We start from the raw sequence: 24,400 nt of genomic DNA, 5'->3' as shown, positions 1-24,400 counted from the left end.
CCAAAGTGTAAAACATGTTTGCCATTAAAGATGAACGAACCAACGTCACCTTGGAGATATTGAGCAATGGTGTTTACTTTGTCATAAGGCATGTACATGTTTTTCCAGAGGTTTATTTGACTTAAACGCACATTAAATGTAATTTCTTGACAATTTTGTGTTTCCACATCTACGAAAAAGTGTTTTTTTCTTGATGTGAATACTTCAACAGTATTCAGCTAGTACTTCTCTTCCACTCTGCAGTGACGTACAATGTTATAAAAGACAAAATGAAAGGATCACGCCCAGTAATAAGAGGGCGGCCTTTCATTAAACATGGTATTTTCTTTAAAGTTATGGAAGTTAAAAAAAGCAAAATGAAGTTCATGAGATGACTTTGAAGCGTCTTTATTCAAATCAAAAGCATGGCTGGCAGGTAGACAACAATGCAATGACGCTACTCTTCTCTCACTCTGCAATCTATTTCCAATCTATTCATGGCGTTAATGGGTTTCCAGACATTGAGATGAGAATGTATATGACTATTACATTCTGAATTTGCCTAAGATGCAGACATAATAGGCAAAGTCAGAAGGAACGAGAAGCCATGGTTTTAAATGTGAGATAAGGCGCACCTTATCTTACATTTAAAAATGGCTGATGATTACTAACCTGCAGCTGTAACTAGTCTAACTAGAGCTGTGTCTAGCCCTGAACCTGGTATACTTGGAGCATCGGTATTAGACACGTGTCCCATCATAATTCAGACTTTAAGATGTAAATTTAAACAGTGGATAAACACCCAAAGGCTTCAGCTATTGGTTGCTTATGCCACCCTTGTGCGCAGATCATTTCACGTCTTCACTGTCTGTCTCCAAGAGTCACTGACGGATTACTTAATGAGAGGGAAACATTTTTACTTACGTATGCACTGAATATGAATACGATGGTGTCTATGTCTACAGTTATTATTACCAAAGCCGTTATTGTGACGTCACTACTACAACAGCCCACTGTAATATAATAAAACCAAAATGCTTTGGCACCCACACGGATACAGTTGAAACACTCTTTGTGAATCGACTGTTTCAACATGTAGTGAGTGGATGGAAAGCAACTCAAAACAAAATAATTCTACCCTCCCAGGACAGATTGCAACAATGGACACCTTGACCTTGAGTGGCAGAAATCTTAAGGTGAAACACTTAAAACCTGCTTGAGAGTGTACCATAATAGTAGTGACCACAATTGTTCGGTTTTCCACAGAAGAGGACTCGTTGGTGACCTGCTGATCCATAATATATACAAATTTTTCGTACTCATTCCAGTAGCCGATCTGAAAGCAACACAGATGCTCACAGTTATTACAAAAAGAAGAAAGACATTTTAACAGTAGAGCCTCTGAATGTGTTTGAGTTGGGTGGCTCCATTTGTACAGCCGGAGACAGAAATTGGATTTGCCTGATATATATGATCTAATAAAAAAGTTTGTAGTAGGGCTTCTCACTTCACCTGAGCTACACTTCAGCAGAGTAGGAGTAATCTATTCCTGGCTCAGCAAATGTTGTCTTACATAACAAGAAGGCAGCACTGATAGAGCACTGGATGGCTGAGGAAAATTAATACCAGCAAGACAAACCTAATAGTCTAAATATGAATTATACAGCCAGTGCAGTCATTTTTTATTTTTTTTTTACCATTCTACTAATACTACACAAACAGTATAATCTAATAAAAAAATGGCCTGTGTCCGGTAAACCTGAGATGATTCCAGTAGCAGCATTATGTTTATTTCTGCCACACTCTGATTTATTTAGCCAAGAAGAAGTCTCTCATTTCTGGTCGCTCTAATGCAGAATACTCACTCTGTTGTCACGGCAGATAGTCTCACACTGAGACTGGACGTGGGGGGGCCGCTGTGATGTATGTTGCCTTGTGAGCTGAGCTATTTGGACATTATGGGGCCAGTCCTTTTTGGTGCCAGCTTTTCTGGGGACTTGGAGTCATGGAGCTACTGTAGCCCAGCTACAGTGCTGGCATTGTGTGTGTGTGAGTGCGTTCAGACAGTATTGTTTGCTCAATTAAACAAATCCCAATTACAGCTAAGAGAAAAGTCAGAACACATAAGAGTATCTGGAGACATACCATATATCAGTGTATAAAAAAACAACTGAAATTCCAAATGTTAATTCACATTGCTGTTAGAAATCCTTTTTAATCATCATTTTCAAATGCACTGCTAGCAATTTTTGATCATACAGATTTGTCAGATGTATTCTTTTAGCCTCCAAGCTATAACTGAAAGCATGTGTATGTGAACAGACTTGCTCTTACAACTCTAGCTTGCGAGCTAACACAGGCATGGACAGTATTCTGTCAGTGGTATTGAGGAAACGGCTCTAATAATTCAGCATCTAAACCAACATATGCTGACAAGTGCTACAGCTGTCAAGTTAACTAGTTAAATTGCTTGTCCAAGCAAATGCTCTTTCTTCCAGTTGACGTTTTTTACTAGTTCTTTTGGTTAGCCAAGGCACGAGACGAGACGTGTCCGCGCTAACACACTGCAACTGAATGCTAATGTGTGTTGCAACTCTCACATGTCAGATCTCAGACTCTCTTAGCAACTCTGAGATTGTAATATCAACACAAAAGAGAAAGGCCTTATCATTTTACAGAGCCAATCTCAGCCAAAGGTCTGCGATGAGGATGATCTACAGGCTCAGAGCATTTAAATGAGTTTAGTAAGTTGCATTTAAATATTCCAAATATATACAAAACAAGGCCAGTCCACAAGCTACAAGCTTCGCTTTGCTTGTTGTTGGCCAGTGCTTTTGCTGGATGTCATCACTTGCTGGCTAATCATCTGTTTTAACACCAACTATTAAAGTTACAGGATAGCTCTAGAAATGCTAAATTATCAACTGATTCTGTGTGAAGTGACGTTTCTCAGTTTATTTGGTCAGTGTCCTCATCTAAACATTTTGTAGAGTGGTCCAGCTTCAATCTGCAGGATTTAGTTGATTCTTGTGGACATTTGCCAGTATAAAATCTCAGAGGGAGCTGGAGCTTGCACGATTTGGGTTGGATTTGCAAGACTGGACTACAGGCAGCGTCTGTCCAAATGAGAATCAACCCAAAGTCGTGTACTACCGACGTGCCAAGAGAGAGCAAAATCCTGCTGTGCTTGCTTGTGTTTATGATATCTACTGTATATCTTATGTTAATCCTGTATAGAGTGTCTACAGAGAAATTAATTTACAGCAGATGCTTCCAAAGCTTTGCTTTCACTTACCTTCCTGGGGCCTCCAGACTTCATCTCATACACATCTATAGTGTAATTAGCTCGTCGACCAAATGTGTCAAACTGGATGTTTCCTGTCATACCTTGTACTTGGACCTGGCGGACACCAAGAAAATCATAATAACATCGGTTCCTGACATACAGCAAGTGAGCAAATTCCACATAAAAACATGCAGCAAATGGTTGTGGTATATGGCACTCAATGGCTCAATTGCGTCTTTTGATCTCACAGATATTTTTGTATGTTCTAACAGACACCTATAATTATTTTCCCAGTATATTAGTCAACAGAGTCTGTTGACTGTAAGGTCTGATTCTGGTCTATACTGATCACAAAATAGTGGAGATGGCAAATCTTTAAAGCAAGGGAAGCGCTGCTCTCTATTTGCTGAGACAAAGATGACTGGGCCAGAATGACTGCACTAGAAGCAGTTTATGAATCAATTAATTACAGTGTTTGAGGAAGGAGTCCTAATATGATCTAGGGAATGAAATCCAGTACTAGCTTAATCCCTAATTTTGGCAGCATTTGAAGTACTGAAAAAAAGAAAATACTGTTTTTTCAATATTTCTTGCCACACTATGAAGGATTATATTTGTGGGTAACTGGTTGTAGAAGTGGAGTTTAGTGACCTTTCAATAAGAAAAAAGAAGAGGAAAAATAGCAAGAGAGCAAGACAGCAAAGGTCCTCAGTCCTACCATTTTGAGGGCTCTCTCTATGTCGATGCCTTGGCTCCAGGGCACAGCTGGGTTGGCGAGGCAGTCGCCTGCACTGCCCCGGCGAGAAACGTCCACTCGCTGACGCCGAAGGTATCGGAAGGCCTCCGCAATCACGAGGATGGCATCATGGGTCAGTGCTGACGTGTACTGAGACATAGGCCACAAGAAACTCCAGTGACGCACTAGTGACATCATGCAGACCCAACACAACAGTGCACTGTCATGACACGAAGGTCATTACTTGGTGAACAGAGACCAATGCTACTGATGGAGAATGCCTCACGTTATGATTAGCTTAAAAATTGCACAATTCAGACTGACATATTTTCTCTGGTTACCACCTTAAAGAGAAGAGCAGCGAGAGCAGGCGGTCTTTGAAGATGTTTAAAAAAACTGGAGTGCATCATCGGCTGCTACGTCTTACTAACCTTCAGTGGCGTGTTTTTGGCTTCTGGAAATTCTCTTTCATCCAGCCGCTCCCAGCGCTGCAGGAACTGCTGGACGATGGGGCTGTCTGGGCTGATGATCTGGAAGCCTGTGATGTTGGCTCCACCAGAAAACACCCTGTCCAGACTCATGTTGGAAAAACCCTGAAAGCAAAGAGCACAACTTGCTTAGCGGAGCGAGGGATCATTAGCAGCAAAGAAAAAGAAAAAACTGCTATAGCTTGTCTATCATGAGCTTACTCCTTACTTTGGTCTTAATGTTACACTCAGTAGTAAGACTATCACAACTACATATCAAGAGAACTAAGTCTGACAAGTGGATACATCCACTGAGAGTGTTGCATTTCTTTGCTCTGCATTGCATCATGCCGATGCACTGGTATTCTGGGTTTTTTTGCCGCACTGTGTCGAGTAATTTAATGTTGCAAGCTCTCACCAGGTTGGCGAGGATGTAGTGGTATCCTCTGCCGTTTTTTCCCAAGGTCACGACCTACAACGTGCAGGAGAAGATACACAGTGGGCCACAATCACATCTCGTTTGGAGCAGCGAGACTCAGAAATGACAAAGACCTTCAATTTCAGAAGAGCTGAAAAAAGGAAGACGTTTTAGAGTGACATTTGCATGGGCAAAGAGGGCGTGTGTGGGCAAATTTGTACATTTGAGTGTGTTTGTATGAGGCGTACACAGAGTGGGGAGAAACTGTGATGACAGTGCTTGTTCCTTTCCATTAACTTCAACATGTAAAATAAGGTCAAGGCTCTGGCAAACCTCCCTCTTTCTTTATGCTGCTGCCTTTGCTCCACAGTCTGCCTCTTCCTGGTCCAACTGTTTCATTTGCACACAAGACTTAATTAAACCCAACACGTTGTACAGCACCTGTTGGAGCCAGCAGACACAGGGAGAGCTGATTTCTCTGATTACTTTAAACTACTCACCAGCTAAGCATCTTTGTCTCTCCTTCTCTTGCACTCTATCCGATGCACTCTCTCTCTCTCCCTCTCCTTCTCCCTCGATTCTGATTCTCCATCACAGTATGAAGCTTCAAAAAGAAACTGAGTGGGTGGATAGTTGTTTTTTTTCCCTGTCTTTTCACTTTCTACACTCCCACACAGTTTTTATAAGTATACTGAAACTATCTAAATGTTAAATGTTCAGAGTGATGCTTTATAAAGGACATTTTTTTAAATTCTACATCTTAAAACTGCAGTGAGGAGTCCCTTTAAGTCTGACTTGCAATCATATTGTAGTCGCCCAGTTCCATACCCAGTGGCTCTTATCTGCATCCACTCTCCCAGCTGTGTTTTCATTCACACCTGTGTACTTTCGAGCTGTGTTTTTAGTCCTGCCCTAATGTCTCCTAATAATCCTTAATGCTCCAAGGCTGGCCCTCGGACAGGCTTAGAATTATGAGCAATTTTAACAATAAACCCAATTAACTTTCCTGGAAATGCAAAATAATTTGATGGTGTTCAATATTCTGAGCCTCCGTCACAATGTCCCCTTGTAAGCAAAACTTCCTGGAAGCTTTTCCACACATTGTCTCTCAAACTGCCTCGAATTGCTTTTCATTTGTTATTCATCCATGTGAGAGGGAGCGGCAATGACCCAAGTATAGCGAGCACTTAATGAAGCTGCAGTGCCCGGAGTGACTGGCTACAACTCTCGTTTGTCACGCACCAAAGCAAAAAGCACTAGACTTCACACTTCTATATGAGCATCCAGTCTGGATGGATGGAAAAGGATGCATTTGCAAATGTACCCGGGCCTGGTGTGGACATGCTGACACCTCAACTGCTGTTTGCGACTGAAACATAATTTAGCTGATAGAAAACAATCTGAGTGTAGACAACCAGATAGAAATAACTGGAGATGGTATATTGAATTCAAAGCATAATAACATCAGTTCAGAAGTTTCAGATTTTACTAAACTACAGCGTAGTATTAAACTCTACAAGCGTCTGCTGCCATGTTCCAAATGTTAAAGCTGGAAAACAAACGCATGCACGCTGGCATACAGTCAATAAATGTAGATTCTATATACTTTCATTCACATTTGGTTGATAGATTTATCACTCTGCTTTTGTGCCAAGAATTTCTTCTCAAGACAAATAATGTTTTGACATAGAAAAAGAGAAAATCCTCTGACAGCTGCATTGGTAGTCATTACATTGGCAGGAAGCCCAGAGTTCTAAAGTAGAGAAACCTGGCTGAGCCCTTTCAGTGTGCTGTCCTTGATAAAGCCTAAAAAAGGATGATTCTGAGAGGTGCCTGCTGTTTGTATTTAGGAATCTATCTGTGCATCAACAACACCCAACTAAAAACTGTATGAGCTCACTGACATACAGTTAGAGCAATCTCCAAATATTATTTGTCTTAATGAGGACTATCAGGATTATGAATCTGCCTTTCTTTTGTTGCTTTGTCATTTACATACAGAATCAACATTGAACATTTTTCACGAAGATCAAGGAACCAGTCATCAAACAAAGGTCAGAAAACGTGATTAAATACATTACAATGCTATCTGGTTTATTCATCTGTGATTCGGCACAACAGCACAACAGAAGTCCCCATTGGTGTCATTAGTTCTGATCAGTGAGGGCTGCAGCCCCCCAGATGTTTTCAAAGGTTTGCTGTCTCCCTCAGATGAGTTCACTGGGGCTCACTGTACTGCCAAGACGCCATTAAGAAACAACAGTGCAAACGCAATTATTGAACAAAACACATGGATATACAGTGCCTGTTTGTTTTGTTTGTTTTGTCACATACAGTATGAACTACTAATATCCATATATTAATACTGGATACTGCAACATAATACTATACTATTTTTGTTCCTAAAGGTCTCCTGAAGGTGAGACATGTGAGGAATTATACATTTTATTATACATTTTACTAAATGACAAACTGATTATTCTGATTTAAATATTTATAGTAAGTGGCTCCTTGGACATGCTATGGATATTGATAGTGTCTACATAAATATCGAGAGAGAATAAATAGTGATCAGTGCACAAATCACTTATAAAAGATAATGAGCACGATTTCCCAGTTAACCCTCTAGAAGTCACAGCTGTTGTACTCAAATGTTGATATTGAAATGGCAGTGGGCTACCCATATTTCAACAACACCATGTTGCTATAATACTTTCTACAAATATATGATTGAATTACATACTATTTAATAGTTCAGAAATGTAGTAACAAGTATAAAAAAGTCCATCTCTTCTTTCACTTTCTTGTGTCACTACATGAGCACTACAAAGTTCCTGAGGAATAATTTGATTTGACCTACTGTGGAATCTGCTCCGTCCACTGTTGGCAGTGCTATTCTGAAAGGAGAATAAGAAGAAAAAAAGGCATCCGGGCATAACAAATATTTTTAGGATCCTGATGCTCCAGTTTCATGGTCCCCTGGGATAATCATTTTTGTGACTGTGTGAAACCACCGGAAACCTTGAAGAAGTCAGGCACTACCGACTCTGAGAGGACGCCACTTTTATTGTCAGAGGGCTCCTACCTTCCTCTCTGTCAAAATCCATTTCTCACAAAAAAGCCTCTTCACACAGCTCAGGGAAAAAAAAGCCATATTTTTAAAAACTGGGCATGTAAATATTTTATGAGGAAGAAAATTGTGCTCATTTATGAGGTCTCAATTATAGACACAAAATGTAAACAACCTAGATTGTGTTTAAAAGAATATTTGAACATAACAAGAAATATGTTTATTCACTTTCTTGCACACAGTTGGAAGATGGTAACTTTCATTATGTTTAGCTAAGCATAAAGCCTGGAAGGGAAGGGGAAACAGCCTGGCAATGCCAAAGGGGCTCCTGGCACACAGTGAGTTGCTAATTAACATGTTATGTCTAATTTATTTTAGCAATTGTTTTCATTTGTCTCTTTGGCCAGAGCCAGGCTTAGTGGTTCTAGCCTTTGTGCTTAGCTAGCCAGCTACTGTCAGAAGTTTCCATGTCTAAGACAGATGATGGACAGAGTGGTATTGATCTTTCCTCCTAAATGGCATCAAGAAAGTTAAGTTATTTTGTAAAATATCAAACTACTCCTTTCCATCTTATACAAGTTAAGTTAATGTAAATCTTACATGTCCTCAAATAGTGTATTTAGGTTTCCGTTCAAAATAGCACACAGATGTGTCTGTAGGTAGAAACAATCTGATGTTGCATATGATAGGGCTTGTGCCTTCCCTTGTACTGCCATGGACACTTCAACAAAAACAAGGCAACAATGACACAGATCAGTCATAACATTATGACCTCCTCCTAATATTGAGTGGGTCTCCCTTGTGTCTCCAAAACAGTTGTGACTCATCAGAGAATGGACATGGGCCTTCTGAGGGTGTCCTGTGGTGTCTGGCAACAGAATGTTGTTAGTGGGGGCCTTTGGGTCCTATGGGTTGAGGGGAGGGGCCTCTGTGGATCATCCCACAGATACTTGATCAGTTTAGGATCCAGTGAGTTTGGAGGCCAGGTCAACACCTTGTGCTGTTCTTCATGTTTTTTGAGTTGTTCCTAAAGCGTTTTTGTGTGTGTGCTGCATGTCTGACATATCTAAACCAAACGAATGAGGGCTTATGCTTCTTCCATTATGAGATCCGACCGAGCTGCACACTAAGCAGTAAATCAGCCATTGCTTGAGTAGCCTCTTGAGGCTGGCCACAACTCAAGTTAATCGCCATAGATGTTCAAATGCAGAATTTTACAGCAGAAATAAACATTATTGAGGTTAATCAAGGTTATGCAAAATTAAAGGTGTAGCAGGAGTGACACAGACGGGCCCTCAAAGGTTGCTAGTTTTCTTTTTTAGTGTCACCTGACCACCTCAGTTCCACTGATGCCCATTTCTGAGGAGTCAGGCGCTGGCCAGAGCCGCCACACTTAGCTTCAAAACTGTCCTTCCCAGTCAATGCTGCAAACCTGAACAATGTACTAGTTTTGATCAGTGTAGAAAGGAATATTTTGTAGGTCTCTGGACACACTAGAGACAAAAACAAAAACAATGAAATAATGAAATGGGTTCAACAACTTCTGTCTGTATCTTTAAACCAGTAGTGATTCTATCAGCAGGAAGCCTTCCTGCAGATATGGTTTGAATTTAATATTCTGTAGTTAAAAATAAAACACAGTGCATCATTTTCCAGCCAACCCCCGCCACTGCATTACAATCAAATGAATCATAGCTAACAGACAAATAAACCCAGAACAAGCGTCATGTGAAATCTTCACATTAGTATTCACCTCCTTTTTGAAGACACAATCAGAAATGTGAGTCTGTCTCACTGCGCTGTGGAGAAGACAAACTATGACTCCTGAACACAGATAGAGAATGCGAGAGAGCAGTTGTTCCAGGTCTCAATTATATTTATTTGTCCATGCTCAGGGCTCCTTCTGTCCGCCTGTCTGGATGAGCAGGTTTGTGCTATGCTGTCTGAAGCCAACCTGAGCCAGGCCGAGCTGCAGGACCATCAGCCTAAATATTCCTGGGGGAACTGACTCTAATTAAGCAGGCTGGAGCCACAGCCCTGTGCAGAGCTGGATGCTTGCCCAAGTGCCTTCAAGAGGATTTGACTCGCTTCAACACTAATGGAGGCTTCTCTTTGTTACAGTGATTTGTTTTATCTGCCTTCTTCAGAACTGGAACGAGTATCCTGAAGTTGATAACTGTCCTTTTACACCAGTCAACTAATTACTGTTATGCTGCCCGAAACAGGACAAAATGTGAGGCGGGATTTCACCAACAAAGAAGCTGACTACAAGGAGAAAATACTGCGGATGAAAGACATGGCTGCATGTCAGTGAAAATAAAACCTCACCACTAGGGGTTGTACAGACTAATCGACAAGTCGGTTTCAAGCATCATGTCCTAGTCACTGATTACGTGACAATAACAACACGGACGCCTCAGAGTGAGGTGAGGTGCCCAGTGGGTCATTGCAGCAAACTAGCTGCGGTTCATCAAGTGTGTGGAAATACTTAAAAAGATGAGGCCCATATTACCGTGACACGTCAGTCCTGAAATACAACAAAAGTACTAATGCAATGGACACTCATCTGAAAAGGCATCCGCTAACGCTAGCAGAGGAACGGTCCAAACAATTTAGACAGCAGTCAATTAACAACTTCATCATGCTGTACACGGAAAAGGCTCCAGAGAAATATCACATTTCTTTAACCCAGCTTTAACAGAATATAGTTGCGCGACACTGAAACTTGCTTCTGTATGCTCATTATACACATACATGAAAAGATACAGTATATGGTTTATTGAATCAGCCCTGTACAATAAAAGGACTCAGTATTTGCTGTTTTTGTCAGCTTTGTTCCTGAGACCGTGTGGATTGTGATGGTTTAAGCTGCTGATTCTCCCAGTTCAGCTGCACACTTCTAAACATCACAGTCTTCAGACTGAATGCCAGTTTCAGCAAAATTTAAACAAACCTGTATGAAGATGTAATGCTCTCGCTGTCCTTGTTTTAGTTGCGCTCCTGCCAACTCTCCCACTTGGGTGTGTTTGATGTTGTTTTTCATTTGGGTTGCTTTTAACAGACTTCTCTAGAGCCTCCTTCAGATGCCTGGAGTACAAAGGAGCCTATACAAAAACTTCTTCTATTATACTCAGTGTGTTCCTTTTTCCAAAGCCATGTTTTCTTCTTGCAGCCAAGGTTAAGAAAAGAAAATGAAGGCCCAAGAACATATAGTCCTCTTGCTGTTGTGGTTTATCTGCAGGGCATTATAGTTCTTTCATATATCCACCTGTAGCACAGGTTAAGGGTTCATATTGTTTGCCAATGGACTTAATGGCAAAGCAAATAAAAGAAAGGAAAAGACAGAATAGCAAAGAAAAAAAAAGCTTATCCTGATGATATTTGTGATATTGGTATTTTTAACTTACAATATTTATTTTTGTGTTATGTAGCAGGCCTATAGTAGTATTATAACTGTATTTGTATTTGTTATATTTCCAGCAACAATAGTCTAGACAGCTGCCAAAGAGTTCCTTCTGTTTATAGCATAGAGCTGACAAACTGACAAGAAACATTTCAGCTTTACATCTGCATCATGCATTACTATTTTCTTTCCTCTATTATTCGTAACCACAAAGGCATGTTTCCATCATCAACTGACTCACTGCAGTGTGCACATCACTTGAGTAAAGATGACTCTACAGCACTACTAGTGGCCAAAAACAGCACTGGTTAGCTTTAAAATGTTCACACCATAAATCACGCCACATACAAGCACGTTTATCAAGAACTGACCCCGGTCTGGCACTCACTGTAGAAACTGTGATCACAGTGTGGTTAACTTCTTGTGTGATTCTTTCACAGAGATCATCACATATACGTTTTTACCAATCCTAGCAGTGTGGAAATAGTGCTGCCAATGTCTGCTAGTCGGTCATTCTACAGTCACTTTAGTTCCGACTGAAATATCCCAGCAACTATTGGATGGATTACAATAAGATTGGGAACATATATTCAAGAAGATAAATCTTTATGACTGATATTTCTGCCCCAGAATCCCACCTGCTGCCTATTGACTACTGCCATCAAAACCAACTGAGCAAAGGACAGAACTGCTATTACCAGGATTATATAACATCCACATATGTAATCCCATCCAAATACAGTATCTTCTTTCACTGTCCTACTCACTGGGTGTGGAATTCCAGTGCACCTCTGGGTGTCCAGCGCTCCTCCTATTCCCTCCTCAGCACAACACAGGGAGACTCACACTACATGGCTCAATTCCCACAAGCTCTCTGCCTCCAAAGTACTTTTTCTCTCTCTCTGCCTATTTCTCTGTCTGTCCGCCGTGCCAGAGGAAGCTGGAGGTGACGGGTCCTCTCTGGGAGCGATAACAAATCCACTGTGCTTCTATAATTGATGAGAAGCCTTAAGGTGTTTATCACTCCGTCTTTACATTTCTGAAGGGGTGAGCAAACGGATACTACCAGAGGTGGTAAGAAATTCAGCGGAGGAAGAAATCCCACAGCACAGCTATCAACAAATAAAGCATGAAACAACTGGAGCTACTTTGATGACAAAACTGATTAGCAGAAATGACATGATAGATGTCTGCGTATAAATCCATTGACAGTGAGTGTGTACTATAATAGCCCGGCTGATTATTTTAATGATTACTGTCTCACTTATTAAAAAGTGAATCATGACCAGAATGCTTTCTGATGCCTGAGTGATCTCAGTTGTGTTTGCTCACTTCTGCCTTTGTGAGAGATCTTCCCTCAGGCTACGAGGGTAGGCTATTTATAGTAGGCTCATTGTTGTTGCTGTTATGGGACAGTCTGTCCTACTTACACTGGGAGCTGATATTACATTAAAGCAAGTGTTGATGTCACAGCTCGTATTAGGAGTCATTCTCAGGAGAAACGGGCGTGTCTTGTCACTCTCGAGCATCTGGAGAAACGCTTGTCTGACAGATGCTGCCTACAGGACAACGATTCACGTTAATCCACTACCGAGGAGACATGATTGAATCAACCCGACGTAACACAGAGTGACCGCTGTGATTTAATTGGATGACCTGAATCAAATATGGAGGTGATTTGAGAACATTTGAAAACCCCTCCCTATCAATGTGAAGGGCAGAGGAAAGCAAACCTCTCTTAATTAATGAAAATGTTCAGTGCTGTCACTAAAAATATTCCCCTGCGACAGAGGAAATGAAGGCAGATCTGCAGTGAAGGTCAGACTAAAACTTGTAGGGCCGGCATTAATGAAGATCATTTTGCAGAGGCCAGACTCCTTTATGCACAAATATCTGAGCAGGGAACCGAAGGTTAAGATGTCCCCGGGATTAATGGTTCAAAAGAGCGTGAAGGCACGCACATGAAACAGGCTTAATGCTTTTTGCAGCACATTACTTTGTGTGCAGAAGTCGCAATGATCCAAACTTTTAGTTGTCAAATTGGTCAGATTTTAACATCTAAACAGAAGCATCAGTCATTTGTGAGTGATCACAAAAAAAGCCCATACCACTGTTCATACAGAAACGCATATAAGCAGATATGAATCAGTTCTCTTAAAGTCGGTGAGAGACAGTACATGAAATGTAGTTTTCCCTGTCAAACTGTTTTTTTATGTCCAAACATCAACCCTGACCTCCTCTACTGCATTTATTTGACAACACTGTCACATTACTTGGAATTTTGCTTCTGTGAAAGGACAACATTTATTCATATGTCCACAAGGCAGAGCGTGCAGTGAAGATCAGAACAACGATTCACGTTAATCCACTACCGAAGAGACATGACTGAATCGACCTGACGTAACACAGAGTGACCGCGGTTACCTCAAACGTTATTTAAGGGAAGGCTGCCAAACATTTAAGAGAAAGAACAGATTCAGGAAAGAAAACGATATATGTATATGTGTTACACCAAATGAAGGGGACCTCAATTTGATAGAGTCAGTAGACATTCTCCATCCATCCTTTTTTCTCATATCTTGAGAAAAAAGTACACTTACAAAATTCATTAACAAGGCATAAACATAGCTTCTAATCATCCTCATGAACACTAATGATCTTCTAAGTAAGCAAACTTCCAGTTAACCCCCGTTTCTGATGATAAAATATTCTCCACGGTGCAGCCACAGCGAGCTGCACGCATTAGTAAACACTGAATCTGAGTCAAGACTCATGTGGGAAAAGTGTAGCTGATGATCACCTAGGCAACAAGGACGAGGAGGCTGTTTAATTCCTCCGTGCGAATTATGCCCAGGTGACCTCATACAACATGCGAGCAAACAACACAACAGATAACAAGCATTAATTGAATGTACCCGTCTCGGCTGTTTTAGCATAATTTCTAAATGAGAAAGTTGATATCTAAGGGATTTGTGATCCGCTCTAAGCTTGCGGTATTAAAAAAAAGGAGTGGTTTGTTTTATTGAGTGTGTACATGGGGATGGAGTTTGAGGCAAATAGTGAGGAATACACAATATGTCAGTCCTTTAGAAACAATCTAACAAGCAGAGTCGTGAGGCTGAACCAAGGATAGATTTATAATAACCGTTTCAAATATTTATTTCTTGAGTTTTGTTTCTGTGTGTGTTGGTTCAGTACCTGCTCCAGTATCGAGTTGATTCTATCCACCTCACAGTCGATGAGAAAGCGCTTCTCCTGCCGCCGGTCCATCTCCTCTATGATGCGTCTGTACTCTGTGGGGTCCACAATGTTCCCCACCGAGCGAGCTGTCACCTGCCAGTTATTGGCTACAGCCGACTCCATGATGGCCTGGAGGATTGCAAAACCTGTGGGAGCAGAGGGGGAAGAGCTCCATCACACAAGTGTCTTTTTGGATTTCAGAGCACACAAGCGGAAAAACGTGCCAAGAATCCAAACAAATGTAAAAAGAAATGAGGGCTCTCTGGCTTTCAGCTGTGCTTCAGCAAAATGGTTAGTGTCTGATAATAAAAGAAACTTAAAGAAAGCTAAACATTCTGCAAACGTTTGAGCAGTTCCATTATATTTTTGCAGTCATGTAACGGTAAAATAAATGTCTACACGAAGTAAACAAAGTGTACCCAGTGCCATGGTTTCAGAATAAAACAGGTCTCTGCTTGTGCGTCATTCAAACAGCCCCCAGACAATGAAATATGAACATCTGCTAGAGATGAATACAAGAAAATCAGTTGGGATTTTTCAGTCTAAATCCAGACAAACACGGAACACAGTTCAAATAAGGGTGGTTTTAAGTGCACCATATGCTATGATAAACCAGAAGCCTTTTAATAGGAATGCTCTGGATTTCTTTTTTCTTAGTGCATATGAATAAAACAAACAGACTCTCGCGTTTACAGAATTAAATTTTGTTTGTATTGCTGCTGTCAGGTACAAGATGAATGGCTCTACCTCAAACGTTATTTAAGGGAAGGCTGCCAAACATTTAAGAGAAAGAAATGTTTTACAGACAAAGCAGATTCAGGAAAGAAAATGAGATGCATTCACAGGAAAAGCTCCGCGAAATACTAAGGTAAAGCTGTGGCGCCTCCGACAAAGACAGATGGGTTACGGAGCATAATTAATTAATTATGAGTGTCCTATGAAGTCTTAGCCGCGTGTCACAGGAGGCCACCGCAGTTATCTCTTCACTGCCCGCCCGAGGATTTCAAACGAGCAAAATTTAAGGCGAGAGCCGACAAGAGGCACAACAACGACAAGACACGTAGCACATGATCCAGTAAATACAGTGAAATGGACTACTAAAGAAGCGGTTCAGGAAGCACAAATAGTGCAAAGAGTTGTGTTTGCTTTGCAGAGCTTGCGGTGCCATGGGACGAATCAATGGAGGAGGAATATGAAAGGAAGAAGCTGAGCTTAACAGTAACCTGGCTGAGCGGTGACACCGAAAAGCCACTTCACTAAGGGAAGGAATGTGAATAGTTCAGCAGAGAGTTTACCACACGAGTTAAGGATTTATCATCAGCAGTCATAAGCAGTTTCCAGATCAGCTGAAAGGAGACATCAATGTCTCACTAATAAGAAAAGAAGTTAATTTGTTTCGTGGCTTGTTTTTGAGATTCCCTTTAGGAAAACAAAGCTCAGTTATGACAGGGAAAAAAATTGAAAATCTGCCATCAGAATATTATCTCCTCCTCAGAATCACTATATTGATGTCATCTGATGCCAGCAGGGTATAAAACATCTTTTTTTTTTTTTAACATTTAGTTTCTTCCAAGCTCCTTGTTTACTGGCATTATCCGCTACCATTTGACACTGCTAAATCTGGATATACGGTGTTGAAAGTGCTGTCAAAAGGAAGTGGCGGTCTGCTTGCTGACGTTAGAATGTCACTGAGGTCGCAGTGTTACAAGATCATTACTAACACTAGCTTGTTTGGCAGAGTGAGGTGAAGCGTTAGAAAACAGGTCACTGCCACAGGCATGGGGCCATGTTGCCTTTTTAAAGTGATCAGTCTCTTGACAAGCCTCTGTCCTGAAATGGCAGCCATCACACCGGCTCCGTTTAGGTTTTTAAATAGATGTCTACTGTATAATAGTGACATTTGTCAAGGATTTTACAGAATACAGTTCAAATCAGAGCAGCTCAATACAGACCCAGTTCTGTATGCTGTATAACTAGCATCACGCAGGGAGACAAGTGCTCCTTGAAAAGGCCGAGCATAAAATAACACTGATAAGACAAAAACAGCACAGCAAACAACAGCTACCAAGACAAATAATTATTCAAATGGATGTCACATGTCTGAAATTTGCATATTTCCACTGTGAGCTACTGTGAAAATAGATGGTGGCAGGAGCTCATTACAGCCTGTATTGGGTCATCACTAACAGACAGGAAACACTTTGCTGTTTAGCACAATACAGCATCACATGTTGTGTTAACTTTTTCTTTCAGGGCAAGAATAAAACTGCTGACAGCACAGAATAACAGATATTACCATGGGGACTGAATTTATATAAATACCTGTCTGCCACATGCTTACAAGCTTAAATCAAAACTAGCTCTCAGTCTGTGACACAGTCGAGTGATGCACAACCTCCCTGCAGCACAAACCAAAGTACTTTATTATCATAGCTACTAGAACTTGAGCTCCTCCTGTGTGTGTGTTTTAGCAAGTTGCAACAGAAATGCATATTTCTGTGCTCATTAATACTTCAAAGTGTGTTTTGATGGATAACACAGTTCTCCATGCATTATTTGTAAAGGTGTGGGTTTTAAAATAGCAGCGTGAAAGGCATCACAGCCCTCAGTCTGCTCAGTATGAACTTTTAACATTAAAGTTCTTCATTTTGTGAATGACTGACATGTTTTTGATATTACACCTGAATGTTAAAGCCTTCTGTGCAGCAAGAAAAGTGTGTTTCCTTTCACTTTTGACATTTGACCTTCACTGTGCAGAAAGATGAATGTGCAAGCTTGATGAGTTTTCACATTTATCATTTATCAAATGAGGGAATGAAGTGTGCACACAAACATGATTTCAAGGCAAGGCAAGGCATTAAAGGCAAGCCTGTCATGGAACTGTGTGAAAATTGTGAAAATGTCATAGTGACGTTAAGAGAGTTAACTGGACTTGAAACTAAAAAAAACAGCATCACATGGAAATTATGCTTCCGCACAGAATGATTAAATGTCTAAGGACATGTCTGGAAGAAAAAAAATCTTTAATGGTTGTCTAAACTCTCAGAAACTGTATTCTTTTGAAACTGCAATACCAGCTTAAAAGCTGCAACGTCCAAATGGAGTCAGGCCTAATGAAACTACGTGCAGAGGATGATTAGCTGAAGACACTTGTTTTAATATCAACAACTGATCAACTCCTACCGTCACTCGGCCATGGACGCTAAAGTCTCTGGTCACAGACAAGGTGTGGTTTAAGTATAAATCTACAGCATATTTAAGTTTTAATCATATAATTTGATTAATATATACATATATATATTAAATCAATCACATCATAAAACTAATGGCGTAAAAGCTCAGACTTTTATAACACTTGACACTCTTTTCTTCCAGGCACATCATACTTAATCCACAACAAACACCTTTGTATGACATTACCTCTGCCAGGCAGCGATCACCTGCGCTTTTGCGAACAGAACTGTTTCAAACTGGCTTAACCCCTTTCTGGTAACGTTGACTAATGGACATGTGACTTGACACGTTCCCAATAGAGCTCCTAAGTATTCAGAGCACACCGACACAGCTGACATGTCCACCCTCCCTTCCCCTGCTGGTGACCTTCACAGTGAAGTGCTCTGTAGACAGCACTCAGATCTGGCGTGGCCTTTAAAGACAATTGGCTCTGACTGGGTGCCACCACGTTAGCCACTCAGGACTCAAAAGAGGCAAAGGGAGAGGTGCGCTCCCGTGTCTGATACTCGGGGAGGTGAGGGAATTCAACAGGGCGTCATGTCTTGATGCATTGCGAAGAGTCCGGTGATTGATAAGAAGCCGCTGAGCTGACCCGTGTCTGCCCCTCGACTCTGTCATCGTCAAGACTTTATCAGGCCAAAGATGCAGAAACGTGCGTCTTTCTTTATCGGCTCTGAGACATCAAATCCAAAATCCCGCACAGTATATCACTGTTGGCTGAGGGGAAATAAAAAGGCAGAGTGTCAGCTCTCCTCCCAGTATTCTGACACATAGCACTGAACACCATAAGCTGGGATATCCATGACATTTTGAAACGTGTTAGTAGCTGCTTAAGAAAAAAGGATTTGGGAGGATTTACAAATGACTCCGTTGAGAGTTTTATTTTCGTTCTTTTCCCCACACCAAACTAAGCTGGATGTTGGGGGTTTTAACATTTGTATTGGCTGGTTGATGTTAAGCTGCAATTAAAACTATGCAGACATAATAGATAAGGTCAAAAGCTCTGAAATGAAGAATTTAACTGAATGTGACATTCAGTGTGCTCCAACTCCATTAACCACAATGCCAGTGTGAAATGTGCATGTCAGAGGACACCTAAGTCTCTTGGTGAGTATTAACTCTGCTGTGATTTATCAGTCAACACACGAATGACAGACAGCATTTGGGTTGACTTTGTAAACAGATGGTACATTTTACAACAGCCAGCAGGCAGGACGACCATCAAGGGCATGTTACAGAGTCAATTATTCAGCACCGACCTGAAGAATAATACATATTCAAAAATCAGGAGCATATTGTCATGAGGATATTTATAGCACAGGAAAAAAAAAAAAAAAAAGATCTGCTTCATCTCTCATGCAAGTGCGATGCTTTACAAAAACAACCTTGATGCCAGGAAAAATATAAATCCGTGAAGTGTGTGGCTGTGCTAAATTTCCGTTTTCAGTTCCATGCCAGTAAAGTCTCAAGAACAAAATACTCTCCAGCTCTGCGTGGCTTTTAGATTCTGTTAGTGCACTGGTTTGGATTCACAGTCTGCACATGTACAGTTTTTTTTGTAAACAAAACAGCTAGAGAATACATCAGCACGTCAAGAAAGTTGCACATCTATCACAATAACAGCACCTGCATTTTTCTCTCTGAAGTTGGTGGCGACAGAGCATTTCAGTGTGTCCATGAAACACATCTGACAAATTCTGACTCCGCTGTGTGTTTACATGACGAGCGATTAGGACAACTTCTGCAAAAGGGTTTATCTTACAGAACATCTTAGCAACTTCCTGTTCCTTGTTGTGTTAGCGAAAGCTAATCAATGAACTCTTGTGTATGGGGAAAGCAGAAAAACATGTCATCAATATGTAGTGTACGTTATATGTAGAAAATTATTACTGCTTTGCCATTCTGTCAGACAGCCTTTCTCTGAAGCTGTAATATTGGTCAACCTTTCCTTCAAAGCCACCAGAATCCATTGAAAAAAAACTGTTATTTTATTTTTAAAAACTGGGTTTGCTGGTCTAAAACTGCCTTGATCTGTTAGTCTGTTTGTGCTAATGGCGTGTTTGAATTGGTGAGTAATAACCTTTGGTGTGTTTTAGATCACATCTAAAGAAACCAAACTATCCCTTTTAACCCCAGCAGGTAGTTGTTATTAGCAGAAAAGGCTCTGATAAAACCACTCTTTTCTATGTGCCCAACAGTAAGACTGAGATACAAATCCTTCACTGGGCTGTAAATGTTGAAAATCAAGTCACAAACACAACAAAAAGAAAAAAAGACACACACTCAGTATGTGCATGCAACAAAGGGGAAGAGAACCCTTCCAGTTTTCACTGTAACATATGTTTCCTCTGAAGTACTTTCTGCACCAGTACTCAAATGGACAGTTTGCTCTTTCATCAGCTCACAAGTGAAACCCGTTTTAACAGGCTGCTACTCAAAGAGAAGGGGAAAAAGGACTACTAGCAAATCTTGCGCAAAGCACAAATAATAATAAAGAAAATGCTGTTACCAGTGTCAGAACGGATATTATGTTACATATCGTATTTATGTATGCTCAAGTCTATAAACACAAAAAAATGTTAAACACACTTTTTTTTATTTAAGTTTGGCCACAAAACATACCCAAAGATTACGGCAGTTGTTCGATCTGGCAGCACAAAGGAGTTGGCCTGTATATGGGATTCTCTTGAATATATGAGCTTAGTAGCCCACACAGCACTACCCAGGAGATAAGGATGTACTCCTCTGTTATGCTGTTTTTTGCAGCTCAGAGGATTGGTTATATAGAGCATAGTACCGTTTGCTTAAACTGGGAACAAATAACATAACATAACAGTACAAGCTACTCTTAATCATGTACAGCACTTTGGAATAGAGGATATTCAAAGAATCAACTTAGATTATCGCCTGTTCTACTAAACATTTGCTTAGGCTTCGATTTTTAAATTTTGAAAAAAGAATATTTGATCAAATGTATAATAAAACATTTACCAAGAGACTTTTTTTTCCTCTGTGAGAGACAGAGCTGGAAAAAAAAAAAGACTGACTGAGGCTCTGCTGGCACCTGGCACTGTGTTTCTTCTTGACTGTCTTGGGCAGCGGCTCACACGACGGCTGAGCGTGGTGTGCAGCCTCAACTCTGACTCAGTCGTCCCTCCCCCTCCCCGGAGAAGGTGACCTCTTTAAAATTCTCTTGCAGGCATCGGAACCGCGCCGTTGTCACGGGATGCCCAAAGCCGAGCGCAACACCAAAGGCAACTCAGACAAAGCCACTGAACCTACTTCAGAGAAATCTCCAAAAATCTCAACACTTATTATGTAGCTCCACGAGGAAGACCGCTTTCAGTGGGCAGTTCTCTCAGAGCCGGTAAAATAAAAAGGATTATAGCTGCCAAATGACAGTAAAAGGACACTTTTGAGCACAATTAGCCTAACGACGCCTACTCTAAATGCAGTCCAATGTAGATAGCAGCTCCCTGTTCCAAATTAGATGAACCGCAAAGAGCCCTGCACCTCCACACCACCCACTCCTGCCAAATCTCTGATCAGAGCTAATCAAACAGATTATTTTGTATCTAATGACAGCTGCAAAGTTGCTAGCAGAAACTTGTTCCTCCTGTTTTCTTTCGTCTTTTATATAAGTTTAATCCACATTTCACTAAAACTCAGATTCTGAAGTTATATAAAGGCAGTCAGAGTGACAGACTATCACATAGGATATCTGTATTTGAACCACATACAAAGAAATGGATGGTTCTTGCCCATCAGTGAGAGCTGCACTAACTGCCTGTTCTGTTTCTCCTATAAAAACATCCTCACATCGCTTCAGCAAATAAAAATGGCGTTTTCTCTTGGGCAAACAGGGAAGAGCACATCACATCAATCTCTTTCATAATGCAAAAAGACTACTGTTGTAATGGCCTTGCGTTATCCTGAAAGCAAGTGTCCTGAAATAGATAGAGAGGCCTAACCAGAGCAGCGCCTAATAAAGCAGAAGGGCTCTCTATTAGTCACCTGGTTTCATATTTGGACACGTAGTATCCTAAGGTTAGAGCAGATTAGAAATGACGATATTAAAATAAATAAATAAATAAAAAAGATGGGCTCTAAATTTGACGTAGTAAAAAACATTTGGAGCATCTGACAGCGTGTCTGACAGAGCTTGGCCTCTGTGCCGTTCGCAGTTTTCTGACACGGGCAGAGCACAAAGACTTTGCTGACTCCTCAGTTCCTTCCCTCACTCTCTCCGTCTCATACAGATTTATTTTCTATTCATTTGAAGACGAGGCTGTTTCTTCGTCTGCGAGCAGCTGAGGCAACAATGTTGAGCTGCGGAGAGAAGAAAATCTCGACTTTAGCCGGAAAAGACATCGCTATCCTGAAATGCTCATGCTGTTTATTGTTAAGCCAGCAGGAAATAAACAGACAATAAGAGCAGGATAAGAGGAAGCACACCTGTAGCGTTAAAGGAATTGCTTTCAATTTTTTAAGTAGCAGCATTATGAGTCAAGAGACAGGGCTAAACTAAGAATCGTCTGTCTATTGTGGGATTGATCATGCTTCAGGTTGCTGACGGACAGCATGTATTTGTAAGATTTACAAATCTCATATTAATCTCATGTGAAATAAAATAAGACTACAGTTGACAAATGCAGTTTCGTCACAGTGACAGTTGCTGTGTGAACAGAGACAAGACTGGTGGTAGACTCATGTCACAGAGTAGACTGTGACCTCCATCTTTAGTATTATTCAGTCTTCTATATGTTTGATTAGGGTGATTAGTTATCTTGCTCCTAACATTTCCTGAGACCATTCCCAAACAGTAGAGCTTTTTCAAGTTTACATCCATGTCTGTCCAGACTCACATGCATTAAATAAAGGAACAATCTTTAAAAAAGGTATCAAGTGTATTCTTTGGTGAAATAAATGTGAAATGTATGATTTCAATGAATAATTTCCATTTAGAAACATTCTGTTTTCAGTTAGAAACTATTTTTTGGAGGGCTATAGAGGAAAATGTCCCCTGAGGCTCAGTATCAGCCAAACCAATGAGCTTGTAGTGGACTACAAGAGGAGCAGGAGGTTCACTGTCACATCTATAGAGACAGGAGGTGAAGAGGGTAGACTCTTTTCGGATATGTAAATCAGATTGTAAGCAGTGGTGTAAACCTTTGTTAATCCATTCTCTAGGAAACATGTAACAATCATCTAAACGGTTGACCCAACCCTTTCTCTCAGGTTGGAAATAAATACATTATCTCTGCACATGTTTGTCCCGCGTGAGGTAAATAAATATATCGGGATGTGTAACCAGTTCCCGGGAGGCACAGAAACGTGGATGCAGCAACCAAAAGAGCTGTTCAAATAATGTGTTTGAAATTTTGAACAAAGCCAAAATCGACAGTGCCGGCAGCACCATTGAAAATGTGGGTCCTTCTCCAATTGCCATAACAAGTCAATGTCTGAATAAACTATTTCTAAATGGATTTTTCAGACAATGTAAGGCATCAAAATAACAGATGGCATGGTAAAAACAAACTACATATAGATTTTACAAGTTAAGGCTGCAAGACATTTTGACTTACATATGATAAAATGTATGTTTTCAAAAATTAATTTTAGTGTCCTGCTATTGAGTATGCTGGCTTACTGTCACACTGCCATGACTTAGTGGGACACAACACATCTGTCATATACTGTATTATTATTAGTAACACTTGCTTTTTCTACTATAGGTCAAAATATCGGCAATGAAAATTGCTAGTTCATTGCCTTATAGTGCTAAATATGAAGGAAACTAATACTCTACATTTCCATGCATTAAAATGTTAACTTTAGAACAGCATAAACTACAGCATGACTAGAAACATGTGAGCATAATGGATACAATGATAAAAGAGCACAGGTTACAGCACTAAGGCTTTAGAGAGGTATGGGAGATGCAGGAACTGTCCAAGGTCCTGAAACAACAATTTCAGCCCTGGACAGTTCCTGTTCATAAAACCTGGTTGCACTGGGCTACAGACAGCTTTAAGCAAACTATCTTTTATCCAGTATTGCCAGTTTAGTAGTTCTAGTCTGCTAGGCTGATGCAGAAATGAAATCGGCAGAGTGAGCATAGGTAATGATACCAAGCACTGCAACTCCACTATTCAAGAAAAGCACAAAAATTTAAAACGTGATGCAATAGTTTGAAGTTACGTAATGTCTTTCTCAAGGTTGCTGTAGCTACGCGAGCGTGTGACATTCTCTGCAACGCGAGCCTGTCAGCCGGTCTGTTCAGCTGAGAAGACGTGCCTTTATATCAGAAGGCAAGCATGTCCAAAACAAAAGGCTGCATCTATAGCCGATCCGTGCTGAGAGGTAAAAGAACAGATTTTATAAATAAATAGGTGGACGTCTGAAAAGATTTGTTATTCTGAATTAATAATTCACAACAATCTCCTGATATAACGGGGTCGATGCTGCTGTAAGGAGCAGAAAGTCTACAGCTTACGTGATGTTTGATGTTGATTTCAAGCTGCACTGCCTCTGCATGCGTGGATGTGCATGGATCAATTGGCGCCA

The 24,400-nt window shown here is 40.7% G+C and overlaps 1 protein-coding gene across 1 annotated transcript in view; it reads right to left on the bottom strand.

Annotated features, from left to right (window-relative positions):
* The window catches only part of gria3a (glutamate receptor, ionotropic, AMPA 3a), a gene marked incomplete at its 5' end in the record, with an annotated part of 68,433 nt that overhangs the window by 22,984 nt on the left and 21,049 nt on the right, over positions 1-24,400 (bottom strand). Inside the window, 6 exons of the mRNA XM_084564774.1 lie at positions 1,208-1,315; positions 3,275-3,379; positions 3,984-4,151; positions 4,433-4,594; positions 4,887-4,940; positions 14,558-14,745. Of these exons, the coding sequence (XP_084420900.1) occupies positions 1,208-1,315; positions 3,275-3,379; positions 3,984-4,151; positions 4,433-4,594; positions 4,887-4,940; positions 14,558-14,745 (785 nt within the window). The remainder of the gene's footprint in view (positions 1-1,207; positions 1,316-3,274; positions 3,380-3,983; positions 4,152-4,432; positions 4,595-4,886; positions 4,941-14,557; positions 14,746-24,400) is intronic.

The sequence above is a fragment of the Chelon labrosus genome, assembly GCF_963514085.1.
Source record: "Chelon labrosus genome assembly, chromosome: 17".
NCBI classification, from domain to species: domain Eukaryota; kingdom Metazoa; phylum Chordata; class Actinopteri; order Mugiliformes; family Mugilidae; genus Chelon; species Chelon labrosus.
This window is presented reverse-complemented; position numbering and strand designations above follow the sequence as displayed.